This window comes from Phacochoerus africanus, chromosome 5, assembly GCF_016906955.1.
Source record: "Phacochoerus africanus isolate WHEZ1 chromosome 5, ROS_Pafr_v1, whole genome shotgun sequence".
Lineage (NCBI taxonomy): Eukaryota > Metazoa > Chordata > Mammalia > Artiodactyla > Suidae > Phacochoerus > Phacochoerus africanus.
Genome location: NC_062548.1, coordinates 59,435,466 through 59,462,314, shown reverse-complemented (window position 1 = coordinate 59,462,314; position 26,849 = coordinate 59,435,466). Strand labels below are relative to the sequence as shown.

Sequence of the window (26,849 nt, the reverse complement as noted above, 5' to 3'; positions counted from 1 at the left end):
CTATCCCAGGACTTTTTCCACACAAATAGACCTGACCAACTTGTGTAGTTCTAACAGCTAGAAAAAAAATAATTATTCATGAAGATGGAGAATAAAACAAAAGTAGCAAAACTTAGGGTACATAATATCAAATTATAAATATGTGAGATCTTACTGGGGGGTTTTGGCCCAGCCCACAGCATGCAGAAGTTCCAGGGCCAGGGATTGAACCTGGGCCACAACAGTGACCTGAGCTGCTGCAGTGACAATGCTGGATCCTTAACCTGCTGAGCCACCAGGGAACTTCCAAGGTCTTACTGGTTCTGATGGCTCAGTGTCCCTGGCTAGACATATTTCATGGATATTAGTCTGTTCAAAGGAGAAAATTGGAAAGGTTTTTAAAAATAGAGACAGCAATTCCAAGATCCCAAAAGCACGCTCTTGCTCTGCCGGCTGATCCATGTTCTCCATTGATGGTCATTATGGTTAATGCACTGATAACCTAGTTTGCAACAGAAATGTGCAGGTTAAATTAAGGAGATGCTAAAGAATTGCAGCTTTTAAGGAAATTTTATATTCTTAACATGTACAAACAGTCGTGAAGAGCCAACACCTACAGTATCTTCTGAATTCCAAAAAACGAACACCAAACATTATTGGGGGGAAAAAAAATCTCATCAAAATCCAAACTGCAAAACCGACCCAGCTGAGATTTGAAATGAGATCCATCTTTGAAATTCCACACATGGTGTTTAACTCAGCCGCAGGAGGTCATTCTCTCATCATGAGTTGAAATAATACGCACACGTATCACGGAAGCATGTTTGAAACCTTTTATTGAACAGGCAATGCATTGTGCAACAGTGAAGGACACAGACGCCGAGTGGAAAATTTTAAAAATTGTTTTTGGACACAGTCTCTGAACTGACGAACGCTGCTGTGTTCCTTCCACTCCTTCTTAGAGGGGCTACCTTCAGGAAAACTGACCGTCTTATAGCTGCTCTTGGAAACGGCATCCCTGTTTTACCATGAACGTCATGCCTAACAGTAAACATGAAGGGAGAGGGCGGGTTCCAAAGGCAGGACAACGGCCAGAGACGCAAGCTCATCTCAGGTGGAGGCACAGACATACCTTCTCCTGCCCGGCTTCCAAGTTCTGTATCCGAGTTCCATTTGCATCTGCTTCCCTGACGGTACCCTCTTTATCAAGGGGATTCTGAAAGACACATTCATACCTCTGGGCACAGAACCTTGTTCCTGGCCCCGTTCAATGGCGTTCTTGTCTTGGGGCACCTCTGGCCCCGGCCTGTGGCCACGAGTCTGTCCAGCTTGTTTGCCTGGTTTCTTCCTCCTCCCTGAGCTCGCTCTCCCATAACCTGATGATAAAAATCACTCTTCAGTTTCACAGTTTGTTTGCCTTGAGTTAGTGGCAGTTTTAAATGAAGTGACCTGTCAAGGTAGTGGCCATTCTTTAACAGCACGTGGTCTACCTATTTTATAATTTGGGGCATGTCGCTCCAGGCTTGAGATTTCTTTCTGGCAAGTTCCATCCAGGATGGCTGGTCTGTGCTGGCATAACTGGCTCTCTTCAGCTGATGCAACTCTTTCTCCATCATCACTGCCGACTGGGCTGCTGGAGAGAAGACAGAACAGCCTTTAAAATACAGGTACAAGGTCTTAACCATGGACTCAAAACATACAACCCCTTTATATGGAAAGAGGAGTTAGGAATCGAATCACTTATGTGATAAAAAGACTTTGGGGAGTTCCCGTCATGGTTCAGTGATTAACAAATCTGGCTAGCATCCATGAAGGATGCAGGTTTGATCCTTGGCTTCGCTCAGTGGGTTAAGGATCCAGTGTTGCCATGAGCTGTGGTGTAGGTTGCTGAGGCAGCTCAGATCCTGTGTTGCGGTGGCTGTGGTATAGGCCAGCAACTTCAACTCCGATTTAACCCCTAGCCTGGGAACCTCCATATGCCGCAAGCACCACAAGTGTGACTTTAAGAAGACCAAAAAAAAAAAAAAAGACCCCAAATAAAAATACAGATGCATGCAACAACAAAGATGAATCTAGAAACATCATGTTCAGTGCAAGAAGCCAGATACAAAAGAACGCATATTTTATGATTCCATTTATAAGAAAGGCAAAGAGAGACAAAAAATAGATTAGTGGCTGCCTAGAGCTGGGGCTGGGAATGGTGAGTGACTTGAAATGGGCATGAGGTGGCTTTTTAGGGTGAGGGCAATGCTCTAAAATTAGACTGTGAAGGTTGTTCAGCCTGGTCAGCCACATATACACTCCTTGTCAAAATATACTCACTGAATTGTAAGATTAAAATGGATGGTTTTTTTTTGCCACGTAAATGATTATCTCAATAAAGGCTGTTTAAAAAAATCAACGTAGCAAGTATTTCAGAAAAACAAAACAGGGAGTTCCCATTGTGGCTCAGAGGTAATGAACCTGACTAGTATCTATGAGGACGCAGGTTCAATCCCTGGCCTGCTCAGTGGGTTAACAATCCCGAGTTGCTGTGGCTGTGGCGTAGGCTGGCAGCTGCAGCTCCAATTCGACCCCTAGTGGGGGAACTTCCATATGCTATAGGTGGGGCCCTAAAACAAACAAACAAACAAAACAAACAGAAAACAACAGAACAAACCGGAAGTGCCTTTCAAAGTGTTGGGTACAATTTTCAGGTTTCATACCCAAGTTCTGATGGGACAAGGAGATCCCTCTTTGCAGCCCCTCCTGGAGGCGGAGCTTTGTCCCTTGCCTCTGGTCCCCAAGGGGCTTGGCAGGGGCCATCAGGAAAGATTTGCTGCGGACGAAGTCGGCCTGCCTCACGGAGTCCTGTTAGGGCACGAGAAAGACACACTGTCCCATCACCTGAGATTCAGATGGGGACAAACACAACCCAGGACAGTGAGCCATGAGCTTCTGCACCAGTGAGACAAAAGCTGCTGGCACTTTCTTGGGGGGTGGGAGTGGGGGTCTGGTTTGGGCTCACTGCCGTCCAGCCTCCAGGATGCTGGAGGGGCCTTCTTCTGCGGGGCCTTCTCCCAGGCACGCACAGGGATAGCTTCTGCCCTGTCCCCACCCCTGGCCTCTGCCCCAGATGTCAGAACACAGGGCTCCCCGTAAAAGGCAAAATGAACTGCAATTGGAAATCATTTGGAAACCCTTATGACCCTTGGTCTGATTGTGGAGGCCACGATTATGGGAGAATATATCTTTTGTAAGTTCCCCAGGCCTGCAGGGCGGGTTTCAAGCACCAGTCTGACTGCGATGTCGGTCAAAATGAAGGGAAGGAGGTCCTCCTGCCAGCTCAGGCTCATCTGGGACAGGCCTCGGGATGCACCCTGGCTAGAGGGGAACACAAAAGCTGAGAGTCTCAGCATGCTTCGATGCACAGTCATTTGGGTTTGGGAAAGCTGTTTTCAGTCTGGACTACAACGGGGGCCCCAGGTTCCAGCCCTGTGGGCAGCCAGCACAGCGACCAAAGCAGAGCTCCGTCATCACCTCAAAATGAGTTGAGATGAAGCTGTTGACATGGTCGCCTAGCATCCAACTGAGAAGTTATTTTAACCTCACTCTTCTCCAGATGCTGAGCGGTGCATGTTGCCTAGGAGGCTGGGAGCGGAGGGCCGTCCCCACTGTGGAAGCGGCTTCTCGGCCTCCCTAACTGCCCAGCAGCTGCACAGGGCAGACTGCAGCAGTCATCACATCCCTGTATGACTGTGCAGGACATGGGGCGTCTCGGTGTCCCAGCCTTGCCCTCTTCTGTGTCCACAGGGACAGGGAGTGTTGGCTCCAAGTACCTGGGCTCTCTCTGGTGTCCTGGCTGGCCTTCCCGGTTCAGACTTCAAGGTCCGCACCCCAGGCTTGTCCTCCTGGCTAGGTGTCTGCTCCGAGGCCCCTCGCCGCTTCTGCCGCCCCGTGGTGACCCAGGGAGGCGCGGGCTGGCTGTCGGCTCCAGGCCCTGCTGCCTTCTCTGTGGGCAAAGACACAGGTGATGCTGGACGATCTTTGTTACCTTCAGCCCCGCTGTGGCTTCTCCTGCCCAGAGATCCCTGCACAGGGGCTGGGGGGCAGGGGTGGGGAAGGAGGTCTGGGGGCCTCCCTGGTGACACCAGCACTTTTCTTTGGGGGATTTTTTCTCTCAGTTAAATATGAATCAAAGGGGTGTTTCCCCTTGTGACTCAGCAGTAACGAATCAGACTAGTATGCATAGGGGCACGGGTTTGATCCCTGGCCTTGTTCAGCAGGTTAAGGATCCGGTGTTTCCGTGAGCTGTGCTGTAGGTCACAGATGCGGCTCAGATCCTGAGACACTGTGGCTGTGGTGTAGGCCAACAGCTATAGCTTCGTTCGACCCCTAGCCTGGGAACTTCCATAAGCCAAGGGTGTGGCCCTAAAAAGACCAAAAAAAAAAAAAAAAAAGAAGAAGAAGAAAGAAAAAGAATTGTAGGGATTATGCTCCTCCAATCTGAGCCACACAAAATTAAATGCAACTGCTCCTATACACACATTTTTAAAGCCAACTTCTTCCTACAGGAGCTGTCATGGAATGATAAGACTCAGTATCTAGATTTCTTTAATATAGTCTTGTCACTGTGGACTAGTCCATACTACCCAATACCCGATTAGCTGGAAAATTAGCTTCCTCCCTTCTTTTAAAAATTGGAAGCACAACCTTCCCCTTGTGGAGAATGATACCAAAACTAAGCCAGAGCTGTTTTCCTTGACGTTCGGGAGAGAAGAGAAATAATGCCTTGAAAAACAGAATGTTTGGCTGAATTTCCTTCCATATTCACAGTGCTTATTTTGGGCAGAAAAACTGTGCGTTATCCTCTCCCGCACCCTTGACTTTCAACTCTTCTGTGTTTTCTTTCTTTTTTCTTTTCTTTTCTTTTTTTTTTTTTTTCTTTGTGGCCGCCCTGCAGCATAAGGAGTTCCAGAGCCAGGGATCAGATCTGAGCCGGATGTAGGCCTGGGCTCCAACCCTAAGTCAGGTTCAGCTGTGACTTCCAGTCAAGAGGACTGAATCCTAGTTAGTACTAATGTGTTTCAATCTGACCCTCTCTGAGAGCTACAGCCTGGGAGACCACTGGCACACACAACAGTCAGCTGTGCTCTAGAGCAGACAGGACGACAAATCATCTCTCCCATGAGAAACAAGCTCTCAGCACTCCACACTGCAAATTCAAACTAACAAGTGGGTTTTTTGCCCTTTTTACATGCTTTTGTGATTTCTATTGAATATTTTCAGAAGTCCCTACTGGGAGAGCATGTGCTTCTTATCAGAATCCCATATAATAGCGACAAAAAGCAGGACGCTCTTAGAAGGGACAGGCTGTGGTGATACAAGCTACACCTGCTTTGAATTTGATTGTCAGATGTCATAAGGGCGGGCTCAGAAGATGAAACTTCACTTCTGCTCCAACCCTATAGGGAATGATTGCTGATTTATTTTAGCAAAGAATGCTTCACGCCTTGATTTCAATTCTAATTTCTATGCTTAATAAAATAAGATGTCACATGTCAAAAAAAACAAAACAAAAAAACCCCGCTATGCCAGGTGGGGGATGGAACCCAGGTCCCAGCACTCCCCAAATGCCGGCGATCCTGTTGCACCACGGTGGAAACCCCTGAATTTTCATATTTTCTATGATAAACATTTATTATCTTCATCAACACAAAAGTGAAGCTAGCTTTTTCTTCCCCTCAAGGAGACCAAATGATGAAATAAGCAACTCTTCACAGGTCTCTGGGAAGCACCCTGGATCTAAGGGTTCCCCACGGCTTCTCTGAGTATCTGCCCGCCACCCCACCAAACAGATGGATGTTGATCCTGGCCTGGCTCTTTCCTGCTCCCCCAGCTACACAGGGCACACCAGTGTCATGGCCACACCAATGTCATGGTCACACCTGGGGGTATCAGGAGAGGAGTCAGCCTCCTCATTCTTTATGTCCTGACGGACGCCATACCTTGCTCTGTTTATTTTTTTTCTTTTTCTTTTTTGCTTTTTAGGGCCACACCTGCAGCATATGGAGGTTCCCAGGCTAGGAGTCTAATTGGAGCTATGGCTGCCAGCCTACACCACAGCCATAGCAACACAAGATCTGAGCCTCGTCTGTGAACTATACCACAGCTCACAGCAACACCGGATCCTTAACCCACTGAACGAGGCCCGGGATCGAACCCGCAATCTTATGGTTCCCAGTCGGATTTGTTTCCACTGAGCCACAACAGGAACTCCTCTGAAGTGTTTAGAATGAACTCTATGTGGTTCGGCTTCTGGTCACAAAGGCAGGGCAAGGGACAGAGCCACCGCCCTGTGAGCTTCCCTCTCCCGCCAGGGTAGAGAAGAACCTTGGGCTCCACTGAGCACTGGCCTGCCCTTGGCCCCTGCAAATCCTGCTCCCTAGCTGGCTTTCCTTGGCCACTGAACTCTTCCCCATTGCTTTGCAAAATCAAAGCAAAATGTCTCCAGGCACCTCGCCACCCCCTCAGAGCTGCAGTTCTCTGCTCTTCTCTGTCCTCAGCTAATCCTGGACCCAGATGATGGGAGCGCTATGCTCTCCATCCACCCAAGCCCTGGACCACAGTCCGAAGCTTCTCCTCATCCTCTGCCTGCTGTACCCCCTGCCACTCAGATGTGACCACACGACCTGTTCTGCAGGCCTGTACCCTGGGCATTCCCTCTCTAGGCTCTTGCCAGAATCTTGCTCCTAAACCTGGAATCCCTCCTCTTCCGGACCCTCAGCCTCTCTCTTCTTCCCCAAATGGTCTCGGTTCCACTCCTGACCTCAATACTCAGTCCACTTCCAAATGTGTAATCCAGCCCTACTTGCTATTCTTTTTTTTTTTTTTTTTTTTGTCTTTCTAGGGCCACAGCGTGCCACACGGAGGTTCCCAGGTCAGGGATCAAATCAGAGCTGTAGCTGCCAGACTACACCACAGATAACAGCAACGCAGGATCCGAGCTTCATCTGCAATCTGCACCATAGCGCACAGCAATGCCGGATCCTTAACCCACTGATCGAGGCCAGGGATCGAACCTGTGTCCTCATGGAGGCTAGTCGGATTCGTTTCCGCTGAGCCACAATGGGAAGGCCCTTATCTTCTGTTCTTAACCAGAGCCCAACATTTCTACTCCCCTGCTCCTCCTTCCTTTCTTCCCCACTCACTCACTCATTCATTCATTCATTCGCTCATTGTTTGCTATGGGCAGGGACTGTGTTAGATGCTAAGGAGGAAAAATAAAAAATTGTTTCTTCAAAGAGCTCCAAGTCCAGTGGGGGAGAATGGCACAAACAAGTCACGTGGTGGAAACCAGAAACTGCTACGGTTCACAATGTGCTGTGTAGACACAGGGTAACACCAGTAAGTAGGATCTGAGGATGCTGTCTGAGGTTGGGACCTGGAGAAGGAACCTTCTAGGCTGAACAGAAGGGGAAGGAAAGGCCTCCCAGGTGCACAGGGCAGGAGGCGGCACCGTCAGCAGGCCAGGCCAGAGGGGCTCAAATGCAGGCTGGACCAACTGAGAGGGTCTTCCTGGCCTTCTTGTCTACATGGTGGTTTAAACCCAGCACACTCTGGAGGTTGCGTGGGAAGTGAGTCTGAGTAGGGGCAAGGGAGGCTGAAGGGGAGGAGAGAGGAGGCTGGAGGGGAGGAGGAAGGCTGGAGGGAAGGAGAGGCTGTGGCCACAGTCCAAGAGGAAGTGACAAGGGGCTGGATACCCTATCTCAGGGTCATCCCTTTGTGGCCACCAAGTCGCCTCCTGGATGCTGCCTCCCCCCTGAAGCCTGCCCTGGTCACCTAGCTAGATAGGCTCTTCCCCTCCAACAGCCCCCACCCCGTAAGTGGCCTGAGATGTCTGCCCCCTGTCTGGCACCAGACTCACCCGCTAGCTGGCCATCCACCCCACGGCTACATGGTTTTGGTTGTTGGAACTTCTTACTGACTTAACACACACAGCAGAGACTCATACCAGGTATAGTTCTAATGTTAGCCTATTGACGACAATGTAATTCTACATTTTATTTCCTGTCCAGAGACCCCAGTGATTGCCCAGCACACAGAAGGCAACCAGGGGCTGCATATTGTCCAGAAAGTCTGCATTTCTCATCCCTCACTCCCAACCCCTCCTTCCTTGTATCCCCTTTCTGGGCTTTTCTTCAAGGGTCCTTTCACTTCCTCTTGGCTCCTTCCTTTTGATGTCTGGCCACGCTGCCCCTCAGCAAAGCTCCACGAGTGTTGGCCTTTGCCGCACGCCAGGGGGACAGGGACAGGGCTCTAATGGGGGTTGAAATCTACTGCCTCAGTCAACAAAATACTCTGGGTGACTTGGTCAAGACTAAATGTACGTGGAGAGAACATGTCCATCCCCGGTTTTATGCTGGAGGCAGACAGCGACTGTGCGAGGCCCAGGCAGCCCCTGTATCTCAGGGCTCGGGTCCCCGTGGTGATTGGGCGCCTGACAGTGGTGTCACTCTGACCATGAGGGCCCAGACTTAGCTCTGCTGAATTCCTACCACCATGCGATCAGGTGACCCATGGGAGCCCACAAGAGTATTTTACAACTCACTGGAGAGGGTTATACGCAGCAGGGCACAGGCGGTGTCCTAAGGACCCGCAAGGTGGCGCTCTGATGGGGGGTTCCATGTCCCCTATGCCAGCCAGAGGCAGTGAGAGGTATCATGTAAATGGCTGTACCTTCCTGCCGCTGGCTGAGAATTTGAGGCGGATCCTCATCCCTGTGCTAATACAGGGCCCAGCAACCCACTTCTCACATCTCCTAAACACTTGGGAGATGCTGCCGATTCTGAAACAGCCTTTTTTTTTTTTTAATTTCCTTTTTAGGGCCGCACCTGCGGCATAAGGAAGTTTCTAGGCTAGAGGTCAAATTGGAGCTGCAGCTGCCGGGCTACACCACAGCCACAGCAACACCACATGCCAGCTGTACCTGTGACCTACACCCCAGTTTGAGGCATGCTCACGCAAATCCTCAACGCCCGATCCTTAACCCACTGATCGAGGCCAGGGACCGAACCTGCGTCCCCACGGACACTATGTTGGGTTCTTAACCTGCCGAGTCACAATGGGAACTTCTGGAGCAGCATTTTTTTTTACTGTTTTAAGAATATTTACTGTCTCCCTGTGGGGTTATAGGATGAAATCCTAATTCCTAGGAAGGTAGACAAGGCCTTTCTTCTTCTCACTTTTCTCCAGGAAGTCTTCTATTGTCTGTGCTCCATGCAAACAAGCATGGCCATTTTGTTCACCATGCTACCCTAGTGACCAACAGGTTCAGAGGCGGCCGGGCCATAACAGGAAGGAGAGGATAGGTGGGGTGGAGCAGGGAGCAAGGGGGTGAACTGGGGAGCACATGCCTCTTTCACAGAGGGAGGCGGCAGAGGAGCTGCTACTCGGCTTCGGTCATTTGTTGCGAAGCAGCAATTTTTAGAGAATCTTTTTCCCTTCATATAATACCTTCTTGTTCATAAAAGGACACATGCACACTGTCCACATTCGGAAAGTAGACACACGGAGAAAGGGGGAGAAAAAAGTTTTCTATGAATCAAACACCCGAGAGAGCTGTGTTCACATCCTGGCACATGGCTTTTCATCTTTTTCCATTGTTCTGCCATTTTTTTGTTGTTGTTTTCTTTTTAGGGCTGCACCCACGGCACATCAATCCTCACTGTCCGGGACTTTTACATGTGAGAATTTGCCTACTCGCTAAAAATGCATTGATAACATCCAAATCAATGCTCCCGACCCTTCACGGTCATCTGCAGATGTACAAAGAGCAGTGAACAATTTGAGTCCTGGGACGAGCATGTTCCCAGCTGATGCACAACAGGGTGGTGCCGTTTCTTTTTTGTTTCTGCTCTCAGACTGTAAAAAGGGTCCTTTCGCGTCTACTCAAGGTCACATTTTTTGTACTTTTGTCTTTTTTCTTGGTGATTTTTAACTGTCTAAAATAGCCCCCATGTCTAGCACTGAAGTGGTGGCCCTAAAAACAGGAAGACTGATGTGGCTCATGGAGAATATCCGAGTGTCAGGCCAGCTTTGTTCAGGCTCATGTGATACTGCTGCTGGCTGGGGGTTGGATGCTAACGGATCAACAATACGGATTAAATAAGGTGTCTTTAAACAGAAACACACTTGAAACAAGATTATGTACCTACTGGTTGAGAAAAATGTGATCAGGGACTCGCAGGCCCCAGACTCCACGTTCCCTCCCCTGAGCGATGGTTCAGGATTTGCTAATTCTCTGTTTACAGCGACTCCGTAGAGTGTAGCCACTGTGAAAAACCAAGAATCACTGCAGCGGGTGAGCACAGGCCCAGAGGTAGACGCTGAGTCTACAGAGAGGAAGGGCATCTACTCCAGTGCACACACAGGCTCTCCTATGAGAGCCGAGGGACAGAGGGGGTCCTTCCACGCCAACCCATGGCCCACAGCTCAGAGATGAGGTACAGAGCCTTCTGGAAGGGGCGCACAGGGGCCTCCGGGCACTGGTCTCATTCCCCTTTTTTTTTTCTTTTTCTTCTTTTTAGGGCCGCACATGAGGCATGTGGAAGTTCCCAGGCTCAGGGTCAACTCAGAGCTACAGCTGCTGGCCTACGCCACAGCCACGGCAACACTGGAGCTGAGCTGCATCTGCAATTTATGCTTCAGTTCATGGCAATGCTGGATCCTTAACTCACCAAGCAAGGCCAGGGATCAAACCCATATCCTCATAGAGACAACAACGGGTCCTCTACACAGTGAGCCACAACAGGAACTCAGGCACTGATCTCGTTCTGCTTCTTGTTTGGAGAGTGAAAATTCATGGATAGACCCAGGACTTGGGAGGAGAGGGCGAGGGGAGAGCTGAGGGAGGAGGTGATAGGTTAAAGGTAATGAGGGCTGACCTGGGGCCTGGGCTGGGAAAGGAGAAAGTCGCCTCACGTTAGGATGGCCAGGACCTGCTGACCAAGGTGAAAACACAACTGATGTTCTTTATCCATCAGACTGAAAAAAATAGATCAAAAAAGAGTGATAACACCCTGTGCTGATGAGGGGGTGGAGAAATAGCTTCTACTCTGCTCTTAGAAGTGTAAACCGGTACAATCTTGATGGAGGGGCATTTGAAGCTGTCTATTAAATTAAAACCTCACAAGCTCTGTGAGCCAGAAAACTCACTTTTAAGAATCTATCCATTGGAGTTCCCATCGTGGCTCAGTGGTTAATGAATCTGACTAGGAACCATGAGGTTGTGGCTTCCATCCCTGGCCTCGCTCAGTGGGTTAAGAATCCAGTGTTTCCGTGAGCTGTGGTGTAGGTCACAGATGCGGCTAGGATCCCATGTTGCTGTGGCTGTGGTGTAGCCGGTGGCTGAAGCTCCCATTTGACCCCTAGCCTGGGTACCTCCATATGCCATGAGTGCGGCCCTAAAAAGACCAAAAAAAAAAAAAAAAAAAAGAATCTATCCCAGAGAAACAATCATGTGAATACATAGAGCCAACACCCTGGATGTTGTTAGCACTGTAGCACTGTTAGCAAAAAAAGGAAGAAGGATGATAACTGTAGCACTATTAGCCAAAGGAAGAAAAACCTCAAAGAATGCTTTTCAGCAGGGGGATAGCGCAATAAAATACGGCACATGTGCTCTGCAGCCCTTGAAAAGAATGATGATAGGAGCTCCCTGGTGGCTCAGAGGGTTAAGGATCTGATGTTGTCACTGCTGTGGCATAGGGTTTGATCCCTGGCCCTAGAACTGCCTCATGCCATAGGTGCAGCCAAAAAAAAAAAAAAAAAAAGGAGGATAAGTGATTCATTCTGATCAGAAAAGATGCCCGATCTTTACTGTGGAGTGAAAATATCTACTTGTGAGCCAACATGTAGAGCATTTTTGTGATTAAAATAGAAGGAAAGGGATTGCTGCATCTTTATCTGTACATCAGTGTTGATGCAGCTATGACTGCAACGGGTGTGGGAGAGAGTTGGGATGAATCTGTTAGTGGTGGTTCCTCCTGTGTGTGTGTGGCGGGGGGGATTGGAGAGGTTCAGAGACAGGAGGAGAGGAGGCTACCATCTCTTTTTTTGTGCCATTTAAAAGATTATTTCAAAAATTGCATACAGTGAAATTCATCTTTTTTATCATACAATTCTATGAGTTTGAACACACACTTAGATTCTTGTAACACACATCACAAGATGGGACCAGAACAATGTCAACACCCCCTAAAATTCCCTCCTGCTACCCCTTTATAGGGAGAGCCTACCTCTATTCCCAAACCCTGGAGTAGCCATTGGACTGACCCGCTCTGCCTCTGTATCACTGTCTCTTCCAAATGTCATAGGAATAGAATAAAACTGTTGACAATCTTGAGACTGGCTCCTTTCATGTAACATAGATATTTAAAATTCATCTGTTATTGGGGTGTCCACAGTTCATTCCTTTTCGTTGCTGACTAATATTCCACTATGTACTGCAGTTTGTTGGTGTACTACTGGCCAACAGTTGAAGGATATCTGGGACGTTTCCATCCTCTGGTGATGATGAATGATGCTGCTATAAACATTCATGTACAAGGTTTTTTTTTTTGTCTTTTTGCCATTTCTTGGGCCGCTCCCATGGCATATGGAGGTTCCTAGGCTAGGGGTCTAATCGGAGCTGTAGCTGCCAGCCTACGCCAGAGCCACAGCAACTTGGGATCCGAGCCGCATCTGCAACCTACACTGCAGCTCATGGCAACACCGGATCGTTAATCCACTGAGCAAGGGCAGGGATCGAACCCACAACCTCATGGTTCCTAGTCGGATTCGTTAACCACTGCACCATGACAGGAACTGCACATGTACAAGTTTTTGTGTGACCCTAACTTTCCTTTAACTAGGATAAATATCTAGAGGGAAGATGACTGGGTTGTAAGTGTATTTTTAATTTTGTAAGAGGCTGCCAAAACATTTTCCAAAGTGACTGTATCAGTTTGCATTTCCATTAGCAATACGTGCTCTGCACCCCTACCCTCCACCCCAGCACATGGCATTAACAGTATGTTTTTTTCTTTTTATGGCTGCATCTGTAGCATATGGAAGTTCCTGGGCCAGGGGTCGAATTGGAGCTGCAGCTGACAGTGATGGCAACACCAGATCTGAGCTGTGTCTGAGCTCTTTGCTGCAGCTTGGCAATGCCAGATCCTTAATCCATTGAGTGAGGCCAGGGATCAAACCTCCACCCTCACAGAGAAAACACTGGGTCCTTAACCCACTGACCCACAATGGGAACTCCTTAACAGCATTTTAACTTTGAGCCATTCTAACACGTGTGTGATGGTATCTCATTAAGGTTTTAATTGGTGTTTCTCTAATGGCTAATAATATTGAGCATCTTTTCATGTACTTATCTGCCATCTATATATCCTCTCTGGTGAAATATCTGTTCATGTCTTTTGCCCACTGTCTAATGTATTTTTTAGTTTCTTACTGTTGAGTTTTGATAATAATTTATATATTTTAGATACTCGTTCTTCATTGGATATATGTTTTTCAGATATGTTCTCAACAGCTCATAGCTTGTCGTTTCATCCTCTTAATGGGGTCTCTGGCAGAGCAAAAGTTTTAAATTCTGAGGTCCAATTTATCAATTTTTCCTTTCATGGATTATGTTTTGATGTCAAGCCTAAGAACTCATTGCCAAGACCTTTGTTTCAAAGATCTTTTCCCCTAAGTTTCTACTGGTTTTATAGTTTCATTTTACTTTTAAGTCAGTAATCCCTTTTGAATTAATTTTGGCATATGATATGAAACATAGGTCAAAGTTCATACTTTTGCCTATGGATGTTCACATGCTCCAGAACCACTTGTTGAAAAGGTAAAGTAAAAGCAAACAATAAAGCCACTCTTTTTTTTTTTTAACAAAGCTGTAAAAGTAATTCATCTGAGCTCCATGGATCTGTAAATTTATTTGTCAAAAATGTAGGAAGTTTTCAGTCATTATTTCTTCAGATTTTTTTTCTGCTCAAATCTCTTTCTCTTCTCTTCTGGGACTCCAATTACATGAATGTTAGACTTTTTAATATTGTTACACTGGCTCCAAATGCTTTAAAATATTTTTTTTTTCTTTTTGTGTTCAGGGTATTATCTATTGATCTATCTTCAAGTTTACTGACCCTTTCCTTCATTGTCTCCATTCTACTAATGAACTCTTCCAATGAATTTTTAACTAATATTTCCCTGTTCCAAAATTCATTTGGATTTTTTTAAATATCGTTTATTTGTTTGCAAAGAATCTTTCCATTCATTTCATTCTTATGTCTCCAAACCATGGTATGACAGTTGCTTTAAAGTCTTTGTCTAGTCATTCCAACCTTTGGATCATCTCAGGGTTGACTTTTATTGACTGTTTCTTTCTTTGAGAACTGTTCTTATTTTCCTGGTCCTTTGTATGTTGAATGATTTTGGTTTGTATCCTAGACATTTTGGGTATTATGTTGAGACTTGATTCTATTAAAATTCTCAAAGGTTTATCTGTGTTGATCCATAGGTGCAACTAGAGATAAGCCCAGGATTTCTTATCTGTACGTGAAGGATTCTTTCTCAGGTGTCTTCTTTCTGTGATTTCCACCCCCAAGTTTCTCTGGTTAGTCCAGCCTCTGCACTATTGTGCACTCTTGTGACCAGGACCACCTCAGGGGCAGGTTGGTGAGAGAAGGGCACCTGTGGTACCACCAGTACCCCACCTGCTGAGGGGGGTGTGGCTTCACAACTGGGTCTGCTGGGGTGATGCCTAGAGAGTCAGAAGGGTTCTGACCTGCAGGTGCTGCTGTGGGCGGAGGCAGGTGCCTCTTTGCTGGCTCTTATCTGGAGTAGGGCTGGAGGGTTAAAGAGCTCTGGATGCCATTGCCACTGCCACCAGGTAAGAGGAGCCAGTTTCTTGCTGGCACTTGCCTGGCATGGGGATGAGAGAATCAAAAGAGCTCCATCTTGCAGGAACCACTGCCACACCTGGGTTGCAGCTTTGTTGCTGCGGCTCACCTGGAGTAGGACCAGGACCATCCAACTAGCTCTGTCTTGAAAGGCTGGTGCTGGTTCTGGTGGTGGCAGGGAGCAGGGAGCAGTGACAGGGAAGGGAGGTGCCACTTCACTGTCATCTTGATCTAGGCCATCTTAAGGACTCTGATCCCCCTTTCCAGTCCAACAGCTCTCATCCACCTTTTAGAGTCCTCTGACATTCATTTTATGCATTTTGTGCAGGGTTTGAAATTATACCATGGGAGAGGGAGCGTGGTGTGTGTTTACTCATCCTGGTCAGAACTGCAAGTCCCTTTTTGTGTAATTGTTTTAACAGTATGATCACAAAGTGATTTTTCCTATAAGTTTTAGGCCCTTCAGTATTTTCCAGATTAATTTTTTTTTTTTTTTGGTCTTCTTAGGGCTGCACCCGCAGCATGTGAAAGTTCTCAGGCTAAGGGTCCAATCGGAGCTGTAGCTGTAGCTGCCGGCCTATGCCAGAGCCACAGCAACACCAGGTCCGAGCCACATCTGCAAACCTACACCACAGCTCACAGCAACACCAAATCCTTAACCCACTGAGCGAGGCCAGGGATCGAACCCTCCAAGCTCCTAGTTGGTTTTGTTTCCACTGTGCCATGACGGGAACTCCAGATTAAAATATTTGTAGTAACTCTGAAGTCTCTTGCCTGAATATCTGGATAGACGGGGGAGCTGAGAAGGGAAATGATCAGTGGGGAGGGAGGTGTCAGTAAACTGAATTATGAGCATGGAGATGTCAGGTCAGGTTGCACACAGATGGTTATGGTCCAGCTTCTGTGGCTGAGGGAGTCAAGGAAACAGGTGGGAACCGAGGAGAGTACTGCTCTGGGAGGTGGGCAAGGACGAGCAGATATACACGCTTTGAGGAACACAGGGAAGGCGCCCACAGTGTGGACCACACAGGCCAGAAGGGGAAGGATAGGACTAAAAAAAGAAAGGTAGGGATGAATAAAGTTGTTTAAGAATAAAAGATATGAAAATATGTTTAGCAGGAGACCAAACACACAAAACAAAACAAAAAACCCACCAAATTCCTTGTATTCTATTCAAATGAACTTGAATACACTGAAATAACTACATCATTAGAGAAGGTGACAGTCTCTTTGAGTTCATTTCCTCCAGAAAACATCCCTGACTCCAAAGATAAGATTGGCATCTAGCTACACTCCCCCGTGGCATCCAGCTGCCACCTGTCTCCTCGGGCCACTAGGCCCCTTGATGGCAATGCTGGCGTCCTCTTCCGCCTCTGGGGGCCAGCCCAGTGTGGCAGGAATGCATGCGTGTTGAGAGAATGAATGCATGATCAAGTGAGGGCTGGAGTCAAGAGAAAAAGGATCAGGGACCTGAGTGTGCCAGGTCACCAGCCTGGTCAGGAGGGAAGGAGGTGTGGAGGCCTCTGGTGAGAACAGCACTTTGTCCAGCTACTCTCCAAAATATCCAACGAATGTCCACTACTATGTAGAAAATACACACCCCCACATCCAATACACACAGAAATACTAGAAGGAAGGGCAATAGGAAGACCATTCAGAGAGCAGGCTCACAAGTGATTCCTTTTTTCCATGTAATTCCTATATTTCATGGCATCCCCTGTTCTAATTCTAATCCTGTATGTAGGAAGCTGCTTCCAGACTGGCCACTTAGACTCTGGGATGGACTGGTCCAACAGGAGGATGGGAACCCTCCCGCACACGTGAACAGAGCTGATAACCCTGAGCAGTTCACCTCCTATGGCAAACGAGCAGATTAACTGGTCTCCTTTGCACTGACGAGCACAAATGTACTGGGCTTGTGGCGACCACCCTACAAGCCAGTCGGCAAGCTGGGCTCCTTTCTTTATGGCGACAAGCATCATATCCTACCCACACCCCCTGCCAGGATTTCTCCATCTTCCAAGAACTGGCGACAGTGTGTGGAGTTGAGGAGGGGCACGGGCAGGAGCGTTGGGACAAAGCAGCTGGAGTCCCTGGGGTGGAATGTGCCCTTCTGGGACAGCTCCGTTACCCACCTTTGGGAGTCCTGGGTAAAGTGCCTGCCACCACAAGATAATAAACAGCAACAATTAGCCCTTCCTGGAAAACTGGGTAATACTGTTATTACAACTTTTATCATCTGTATGCTTTATATGAATTTAATTGCCTTGAGTTGCTATAATTTGGCGCACTGATGATGAGAGCAGAAGTAATAATTATGACTGAGCCGCAAGAGGCTCTGGTGTCTGGGGTCAGGGGGAGTGGAGGCTGCCTCAATGATGCTCTCCAGGAGCACAGGCCCCCAAGGGTCTGCTCTGGTCAGCAGGATGTGGTCCCCAGGTTCCCAGGTGGAACCAGGCAGGAGCCCCTGGCTCTCCTGGCTCTCCTGGCTCTCATCCCTCAAATACCACCCCACCCTGGGAGGGCCGGTTCCCAGCACAATGCGGCAATTCTCCTGCTTCTCTCTCTACCCAGAAGTGAATGTCACTACTCATGCCCCCGAAACTAACTTAGATTCTTCCACTCGAGAACTCATCCCCGTGAGTTACCTCTGTGGCTTAGGGAATGTTAACAAAGACAGATGGACAAGACTATGCTACTACTGAAGGAAAGCCATTAACAAATATTATGTTGCATTTTATAAATCAAAAGAAGTCAATGGCTTTTAGCACCACTCTACAATGGCTTCAATAACCTGGACACTGGCAGAGCAGAGCAGAGCATCAGCTCCAACCTGAACCTTCCTCAAAGCTCCCTCACTGACTATCCTAATGTAACTGTAGCGGCAACAGCAGAAAATCACGGCAGAGCCCAGGGGCCTGGACCAGAAAGGCTACGTGTGCCCGCTCTTGGGAGGCGTTTTCCCGAAACTTCTCCCTGGAATCGCCTGAATCTTTGGGTGTCACCTTAGGAATTTAAAGACCTATATACACAGCACTTCCACTAACTTTCCTGGGAGGAAGACATGAAAGACTAGCACATCTCTGAACCTATCTTTGTGGGTGCCTTCGCTCCCCCCCTTTTGGGTGTGGGGTCCCTAGGAGAACCGGGTTTTAGCTCTTCTGTTCCATAATGCAGAGTCTCAATGGAGTCCTGACTCACAGCAGCCACTTAAATATTCTGAAAGTTGTGTTGTTTTATAAAATCTGTCACAGACAATTTCTCCTTAGGGTCCCCATTTCCACCCCTCCCCAAGACTTGTGTGTCCAGCTCCATTTTCAGCACACTGACTTCCATTAATTAAACCAGCAAGGAGAGATTCTTTAGCGCCACTGAAAATACCCACTTCCAACAGATTTTTCCTTTCATCTGAAACGCTATAAATAAAAAGTGACAAATGTCAAAGACACAGAAAGGTCATCTATTTCATCTCTGCTCATCTTAAAAGACAGTTGCTTTAGAAGATTCTTATATTCTGCCCCAGTCTTAACACCATCTCCCTGTTGATGTCTGCCCCCGGAGGAACTCACATTTTACCAGGACTCACGATCCAATAGATGGGATGCTTTGTGTGTCAGCCTGGGCCCTGAGAGCCTGATTATTAAACAGGAGGAAGTTCTTCCTTTGGGGGAAAGGTCGGTGTGAAGGATGCTGAATGACAGCAGAGCCAGATGCTTCATTTATAACCAAGAGCTAGCTTAGGCCCCAGGAGAGTGGCCATCCAGGCAGGCACACCTGTCCTGGGAGGAGGAAGGAGCATCTGAGCCATGTGCTGACTGTCCCATCTCCTCTCAGAATGTGCTGCAGAACTTTCTGTACATTTCCCCTGCTTCTCTGAACTTATACAGACCTCAGAATACAAATATATTCCTTTCCCTTCCCCTCTACTCCTAATTCTTGATCAACTGTATTAGTGCTACCCACAGGAATTTTGACATTTTCTTGCAGTTCCCCTGCAACAAGGGCTTTACCCAAAGCATTTACATTCTCTGAGGACATGCAACAACATAATCCAATCAATGGGATCCCCACATTGCCCTGCCCCTTCGAAATCATCCTCCCCAAGCTGCTTACCAGCTGCCCTGTGGGGCGATTTTCTCTCCGCTGCCTGGCTCTCCTTCCTGGGGTCGGCGGGAGGTCCCAGCTTCTCAGGGTCCCCGAGGCTGGGGTCTGGGGGCGTGGGCGACTGCGGAAGGGTGAGGGTCTGCAGCAGCGGCTTTCTGGGAAGGGGCGGTTTGGAGCTGAGTTGCTCGGCGGACCGGGCCTTGGCCTTCCCGGGCTCGTTGGGGGACTTGGCGCCTCGGGCGGCGGGGCCGGTCCCCAGCGGACACTTGTCGTCCCTGGAGAGCAGGGTCAGCCCTCCCCTCTCGAACCTGACCTCGGCGCTGTACCTCTTGATCCCTCTCCCTTCCGGGCAGGGCGCTTCTCTGTGTTTGAAGGACAGCGACGTGGAGCGGAGCTTGACCGGGAAGGGGCTTCCGTCCCCGCCCGCCGGCCGCTCACGGGCCGCCTGGCTGGAGTCCGCGGTGGCCGCCCGGGCCGCCGAGTCGGGAGAACCGCGCTCGGCCGGGGCGGTCGGCTTCCGAGGGCCGGGCTTCGCGCTCTGGGGCTCGGGGGCCGCCGGGAGGTCGTCGAGGGCGGCCTCGCTCTTCCAGGCCGGGCCGCTTCTCAGAAGCGGCAGCCGGACAGCAGGGCCGCGGGGCTCGAGCAGGCGGCCCCCAGCTCGCGGCCACTCCCGGCCCGACGACACCGAGAACTTCTTGGCCGCCCGCGCCTCGCGGCCTCCTCTCTCCACCCTCCGCTCCGGCGCCGTCGCCTCTGGGGCCGCCGCGGGGGACTTCGCCAGCTCGGACCTGGAGGGCTCCGCAGGGGCGGCCTCCCGGTCCGGGGCCTGGGGTGCAGGCTCCTCAGGAGCCGGCTGCGCGGTGGGCGGTGAGGGGGCCGCGCCGAGGCTCACGTTCACGGTCACGGCCGAGGCCTTGTGCTTCAAGCAGCTCTTGGGGACCGGAGGGCTGGGGGCGGGGGCTTCTGGCCCTGGGCCCTCTGGACTCGCTACATCCAGACTCGGCCGCAGGCCGTCCTGCAGGCCCGAGGGGTCTCCTGGACCAGAGGGCGTCTCGGGTGTGGCGGCGGTGCCTGTGTCCGGAAGGGTCGGGTCCTCCTCTGGGACGCAGGGAGATAATCGACCCTCAGCCTCTCCAGAAGCACGAACAACCTCGTCCACTGTGTCCCCGTCGGGGAGACCCTTGTTTTCCAGGGACGGCTCCTCTCTCTGGTTTTCACTGTCCGGATTAGGGCTCGGGGAGCCTTCCGGCAGAGCCGGGGACTCTGCGCGGGGAGCTGGGCCTGACACGGGCTCTATGACCTCTGGGGTGGCTGGGCGGCTGGAGGGGTTGTCCCCCGGGGGGCTTTCCTCCTCGGTGCTGGCGGTGAGCGCTGCGCAGTGCTGCAGCCGCCCCCGCCGCGCCCGGGGCCCCGCTGGTGGCAGCATCGTGGCCGGCTCCTCGGGTTCGGGGCCTCTCTCCGGTGCCCCCTCCTGCTGCCCAGAACTAGACTTCTCCTCCGTGCTGGCTTTGGGTAGCGGTTTCTCATCGTCTTCCTCCTCCTCTGGGGTGCACGTCAGATCGCTCAGGGATTCAGACTGTGCTCTCTGAGAGAAATAAAGAGGTCAAAGCACAGCATCATTAGGAACACTATGGCCTCCCCATTTCGGTCAAGGTTTCTTCTTTTCCCTTTTCCTTTTTAGGGCCGCACCTGTGGCACATGGAAGTTCCCAGGCAAGGGGTTGAATTGGAGCTGCAGCTGCTGGCCTACACCACAGCCACAGCAACACAGGATTCGAGCTGTGTCTGCAATCTACACCACAGTTCACCAGTGCAAGTACGGATCCTTAACCCACTGAGTTCAGGGATAGAACTGCATCCTCATGGATACCAGTCGGATTCTTAACCTGCTGAGTCACAAGGAGAATTCCCTTGGTAAAGGTTTAGTTTTAAAGGAAGCAGAATGTCTCTCTCCACCTTTTTTTTTTCTTTTGGCCACACCCATGGCATGTGGAAGTTCCTGAGCCAGGAACGGAAAGTGCACCACAGCAGCAACACGGGCTACAGCAGTGGCACTGCCAGATCCTTAATCTGCTGAGCCACTAGGGAACCCCCGAAGCAGTATGTCTCCAAAGCTGGCACTTAGGTGGACATTCACACACAGGTGTCTTTTCTTTTTTCTTTTCTTCAGGCCACACTTGTGGCATATGGAAGTTCCCAGGCTAGGGGTCGAATCAGAGCTACAGGTGCCGGCCAACGCCACAGCCACAGCAATGCAGGATTTGAGCTGCATCTGCGACCTACACCACAGCTCACAGCAAAACCAGATCCCCAATCCACTGATCCCCAAGGCCAGGGATTGAACCCGCATCTTCATGGATACTAGTTGGATTCGTCTCCACTGCACCATGAAGGGAACTCCTAGGTGTCTTTCTTAATCCTCCCTTATTGGTCTGTTTGGAGTCTTGCCTCCCCATATCAGCTTCCCGCAGAACAGAGGCTGCTCTGCCCCTAAAATGAATGTTGCCTGAAGCTCTTAAGGTGGAGCCACAAAACCAGTGGACACTACTCTACAACGTAAAGCAAAGGTAAGGGAACCCACGTCAGCAGGGTCTGCCACACTCTCTGCTCTATGTGGTTATTTCACTTACTCACTGATTAGTCCCAGTGAGGAGAGGATTATTATTTCCCCAGAGAGGTCCTCATCACGGTCAAGGCTAAGCAAATAAGGCAGCTGAGCAGTCCCCTCTCTGCTCCCCCTGTACCCCCAGAGCTCCCTCCAGTTCCATTCCTATGGGAAGCCTGGCCTGTGCCCTGCAGCTCAGGGCTCTCCCTTCTCTCCTGAAGTCCTACTGGCTTGACCATAATACACTGCCTCGTGCCATTTTTCCTCCAAAAGGTCTCTGGAATCTAGATTGAGTCCACTTCCTCCTTACCACCCACAAGGTCTGTTCCTGCTTCTTAGGAAGGAAAGGAACTAGAGGTAATCATGGATCATTCAAAAGCAAACATGAACAAGGCTGAGGGCACTGAGGCTGGTCTTTTTCAAAAGTTCCCAGCTTTAAACTGAACTTTAGGAGAGTCACCCAGGCTTCTGCACAAGCGCACTGCCCTCCTTTCTTCTTTTTTTTTGGAAACACCCAGAGGAGTGTTTGCAATAAGTTTTTGTTGTTGTTATTTTAACATTTTCCAGCTGGCACCTGCTTGCTAACCTGGCACAAGGTACCTGAGATGTTTGTGATCACACCCAAGCTAGCTCGTGCCAAGACGCACAATCCTGTTCCTCTGCACTGAAACAGAGGAAGATGTGAAATCTACAGAAGAATTTTTGAAAGCTGCAGGTTCACAAAGTGTTACTGGCTTTTTGTAACCAGAGGAAGTCGTTGATGTTGAAACCCCCTTAGGGCATGAGTCACGTTTTAACACCATGGGCACCCACGGTAAGTCAGCACACAGCTGAGGAGCTGGCCTGGCTTGGGCTCATCCAGCTTGAGCTGCCTGCACTTCTGAGGGGGTACCGGGGGAGGTGGTGTGAGCGTGCACTCTGGAGGGTGGATGTCGCTGCTGAGCAGAGGCTCTGTAGGGAACAAAGTGGCTCCTGTCTAAGCCGGGGCTCTCTGGCTGGGACAGAAGGATGGGTTTGTCTAATTCATCTCCTCTGCCCTCGTGTCACCTCCTGCTCTAGGCCCTCAGAGAAGCTTTGCTCCGCAGGACCCCTCCCCAGGAATCGGAAGCAGGGGTCCCCCCACCCAGATGGGGACACTATCACAGCTGCCTGCTCATCTACCTCCTCTAGCCAGAAAGCAAGTGTCTTTGGGAAGCTTCCACATCATCTCTGGGCAGAGGATGCTGCTGCTGAGCAGTGCTGGTGTGGGGAGGAGGGATCAGCCTCTGAGACCCAGGGCTTGCTGGCCGCTCTGGCAGCCACATGCTCTTAGGCAGGCCATCTAATTGTGCTGCTCCAGACAGAACAGAGGGAATACTATTCCCTCCCTTTGCCCTGCCTGGGTTGGGATGAGAACCAACTGGTGTGAGGAGAATGTTGTTGTAAACATTTATGGACGTGCCACATCTACAGGGCATAGCCTTCCCAACCAACACCCATGTGTTCCACTGCTTTGGTGGGACTGACGGATCTGGCCAAATGCAGCCTTGATTTCTCTGTCAAATCTGAATGAGAACTGTGCTGAGAATAGTTTGGCTTGCCCCTTTCATCTCACTTTAAATATATCATGTCACGCCCTTCTGGCCTGAGGTTTCTGCTGAAATGCCCGCTGATAACCTTATGCAGATTCCTTTTATGTTATTTGTTGCATTTCCCTTTTTGCTTTTACTATTTCCTCTCTCTTTAATTTTTGTCAATTTGATTACTAAGGGTTGGGCATGTTCCTCTTTGGGTTAATCCTGTTTGGGACTCTGTCCTCCCTGGACTTGGCCTACTGTCTCCTTTCCCAGGTTAGAGAAGTTTTCAGCAATATCTGTTCAAATATTTTCTCAGGCCCTTTGTCTCTCTCTTCTTCTCCTGGGACCCCCTATCATGACAATGTTGGTGCTTTGGGCATTGTTCCAGAGGTCTCTTAAACTGCCTTCATTGCTTTTCATTCTTTTTTCTTCATTCTGTTCCATGGCAGTGACTTCCACACTCTGTCTTCCAGCTCACTTTCCATTCTTCTGTTATTGATTCCTTCTCGTTTTGGGCTGCACCTGCAGCATAAGGGGGTTCCCAGGCTGGGTCTAATCAGAGCTACAGCTGCTGGCCTATGCCAGAGCCACAGCAACGCCAGATCTGAGCCATGTCTGCAACCTATACCATAGCTCACAGCAATGCCAGATCCTTAACCCACTGAGCGAGGCCAGGGATCGAACCTGCAACCTCATGGTTCCTAGTTGGATTCATTTCTGCTGTGCCACGATGGGAACTCCCCTTATAGTTTGTTTGTTTCGATTATTATATTTTTCATGCTTTTGACTGCTCTTTATATCTTCTCTTTGTTAAAAAGTCTTGTAACTTCTCATGCTGAGCATCCATTCTTTTCCTGAGTTCTTGGATCATCTTTACATTCATTACTCTGAACTCTTTCTTGGGTAGAATGCCAAGCTCCACATCACTTAGCTGTTTTTCTGGTGTTTTATCTTGTTCCTTCATCTGAAACATATTCCTCTGCCATGTCTTTTTCTTTCTTTTTTTTTTTGCTTTTTAGAGCCAAACCTATAGCATATGGAAGTTCCCAGGCTAGGGGTCAAATCCGAGCTGTAGCTGCTGGCCTACACCACAGCCAAGCAAAGCCAGATCAGAACTGCATTTGTGACCTACACTGTAGCTCACGGCAACACCATATCCTTAACCCACTGAGCAAGGCCAGGGATCAAACCCGCAACCTCATGGATACTAGATGGATTCTTAGCCCACTGAGTCACAATAGAAACTCCCTCATTTTGTCTAAATTTCTATTTGTATTTTTATGTGTATGAAGGTTAGTTATGTTTCCTGACCTTGGAGAAATGGCCACTGTAGAGGATGTCCTAAGTGTCCCTGTAGTACACTCCCCTCTTGTTAGCCAGGGACCAACCAGCTGGACCCAGGGAAGGTTCTGGTCTGCATCTGCAGACTCAGTTCTGCAGGCTGCTGGATAGTAGTTTTCTTCCTTCTGATGCATGCCCACTGGTGGGTGGAGCTGGGTCCTGGCCCTCTAGTAGGCAGGGCCATGTCAAGGGATGTGTCTAGAGGTGGCTGTGGGCTCAGGGAGTCTTTAACCAAACTGTCTGCTGATGGGTGGGGCTGTGTTCCCATCCTCTTAGTTGTTTGGCTTGAGACGGAGCCTATAGGGAGGGCCGGGTCTTGGTTCCAAAATGGTGGCCTCCAGAAAAGCTCATGCCAATAATATTTCCTGGTACCTCTGCTGCCAGTGACCTTGTCCTCACAGTGAGCCATAGCCACCCTCTGCCTCCTCAGCTTACCCTCCACAACCCGCTGGTAGGCACCTATGAAGATCCTGGTGTGCAGGAGACTTGTGTGCGCCCTCCAAGAGTCCCATCTCTGTTTCCCCTAGTCCTGGGGAACATCTCCACTCAAGCCCTGCTGGCCTTCAAGGCCAAGTGCTCTAGGGGCTCCTCCTCCCAATGCCAGACCCCCAGACTGGGAGTCTGATGTGGGGCTCAGGATTCTCATTCCTGTGGGAGAACTTCTGTGATGCGATGTTCTTCAGTTTGTGGGTTGCCCATTCAGGGTGTAGGAGATTTGATTATATTGCAAGTGTGCCCATACTACTGTCTTGTGGGGTTTCTTCTTTATGTCTTGGGTGTAGAGTATCTTTCTTAGTAGGTTCCAGTCTTTTTTATCCATTAGTTGTGATTTGGGTGTGCTCATCAGAGAAGGCGACCTCAAGGTCCTTTTACCTCACCATCTTGTCCTCTTCTCCAGCCAAATGCAAATTTTTTTTCCATTTTCCAAATGCAATCTTGAATGTGTTTTTCAAATTTGTAATAAATATCACAATCTTGACAGCCAAGGTTTTTTTTTTTTTTTTTTTTTCTGTGCAAGGCGAGATTTCTAAGAAAAGCTGCCCTCCCCCTTTTTTTCTTAGCACTCCCAAAGATTCAGAGCCTAGATGATGTAGACTTTATCCCAGTGATGGCAGAGCTGGAGGACACCAGGCAACTATTCTGCCCAATTAGAAAAAAGAGCATGGACAACAGCAGGAAGAGACTGAGGATGCCTGAGCCTGGAGTGGGGAGGTGGGAGAGCACGTAATAGGGAAAGAAAGCCCAGGAGTTCCTGCTGTGGCACAGCAGATAAGGATCTGACGTTGGCTCTCTGGTGGCATGGGTTCGATCCCTGGCCCAGGAACTTCCATATGCCACAGGTGCAGCCAAAAACCAAAAAGAGACTCCAAATGTCACGGGATCAGAAAAGCAGGGGAAACTTGGACCTCGCTGTCCAGTGAAATCCAAAAGGAAACTGAACCTCCAGAAGTCCCCAGGGCAGCAGAGGAGGCAGCGTAGTGGCGCTTCCCCACACTCCAAGTAGAACGGGGACATATGGAAGCACTTGGTCCCCAGAAGAAGGTCTTCATGGTTGGGAGGAGGGACTTCATGACCAACAGGCACAGTGGGCTGTGGACATAAAGACAGAGGCTTCCAACTAAGGACCCAACAGTGACACTGGTGAGCCCTGGGCAGATACCTCTGTGCAGTCAGGAAAATACAGACACCTCAAAAATGGAACATTTTCATGCCTGCTCCTGACCCAGAAGGGGGGGAAGATGTGGAAAGGACATTTTTCTTTTTGTTGTTGTTGTTGTTGTTGTTGTTGTTGCTATTTCTTGGGCTGGGCCACTCCCGCAGCATATGGAGGTTCCCAGGCTAGGGGTTGAATCGGAGCTGTAGCCACCGGCCTACGCCAGAGCCAAGCAAAGCGGGATCCGAGCCGCGTCTGCAACCTACACCACAGCTCACGGCAACGCCGGATCGTTAATCCACTGAGCAAGGGCAGGGTCTGAACCCGCAACCTCATGGTTCCTAGTCGGATTCGTTAACCACTGCGCCACGACGGGAACTCCCGGAAAGGACATTTTAAATTAAGGAATGACTGTGTTTACCCAGACTGCCTAAATCAGATTTCCTCTTATTCTAAAAAATGGGGTTCAAGAGCTAGGTCAAAGTTCTATAGTGAAGACAGAGGTACAGCTCTGCCCTGGGGGCAATCAGAGAGGATGCTACATTTCCACCTGAAGTATGGGCCTGGCTTCCCTCTGCCCAGTCCTGGAAGGTGGTGGCTGGTTACACACCCCTTCTAGGGCAGAAGGCATTCCTATGGGAAGACAGACCAGACCTGAGGGCCACAGGGAGCTGGCTTGGACACTGC

At 49.6% G+C, this 26,849-nt stretch overlaps 1 protein-coding gene across 7 annotated transcripts in view; it reads right to left on the bottom strand.

The window, feature by feature from the left end:
* Nucleotides 1-798: 798 nt before the first annotated feature.
* Nucleotides 799-26,849, bottom strand: part of CRACDL (CRACD like) — a 138,794-nt gene continuing 112,743 nt past the window's right edge. For 5 of the 7 annotated variants that reach the window (XM_047781477.1, XM_047781476.1, XM_047781474.1 and 2 more), the window contains 4 exons: nucleotides 19,017-20,592; nucleotides 3,798-3,970; nucleotides 2,685-2,829; nucleotides 799-1,612 (listed from right to left, as the gene is read on the bottom strand). In XM_047781477.1, the coding sequence (XP_047637433.1) occupies nucleotides 1,470-1,612; nucleotides 2,685-2,829; nucleotides 3,798-3,970; nucleotides 19,017-20,592 (2,037 nt within the window). In that variant the 3' untranslated portion in view covers nucleotides 799-1,469. The remainder of the gene's footprint in view (nucleotides 1,613-2,684; nucleotides 2,830-3,797; nucleotides 3,971-19,016; nucleotides 20,593-26,849) is intronic. The other 2 variants (XM_047781473.1, XM_047781478.1) reach the window with 2 other exon arrangements.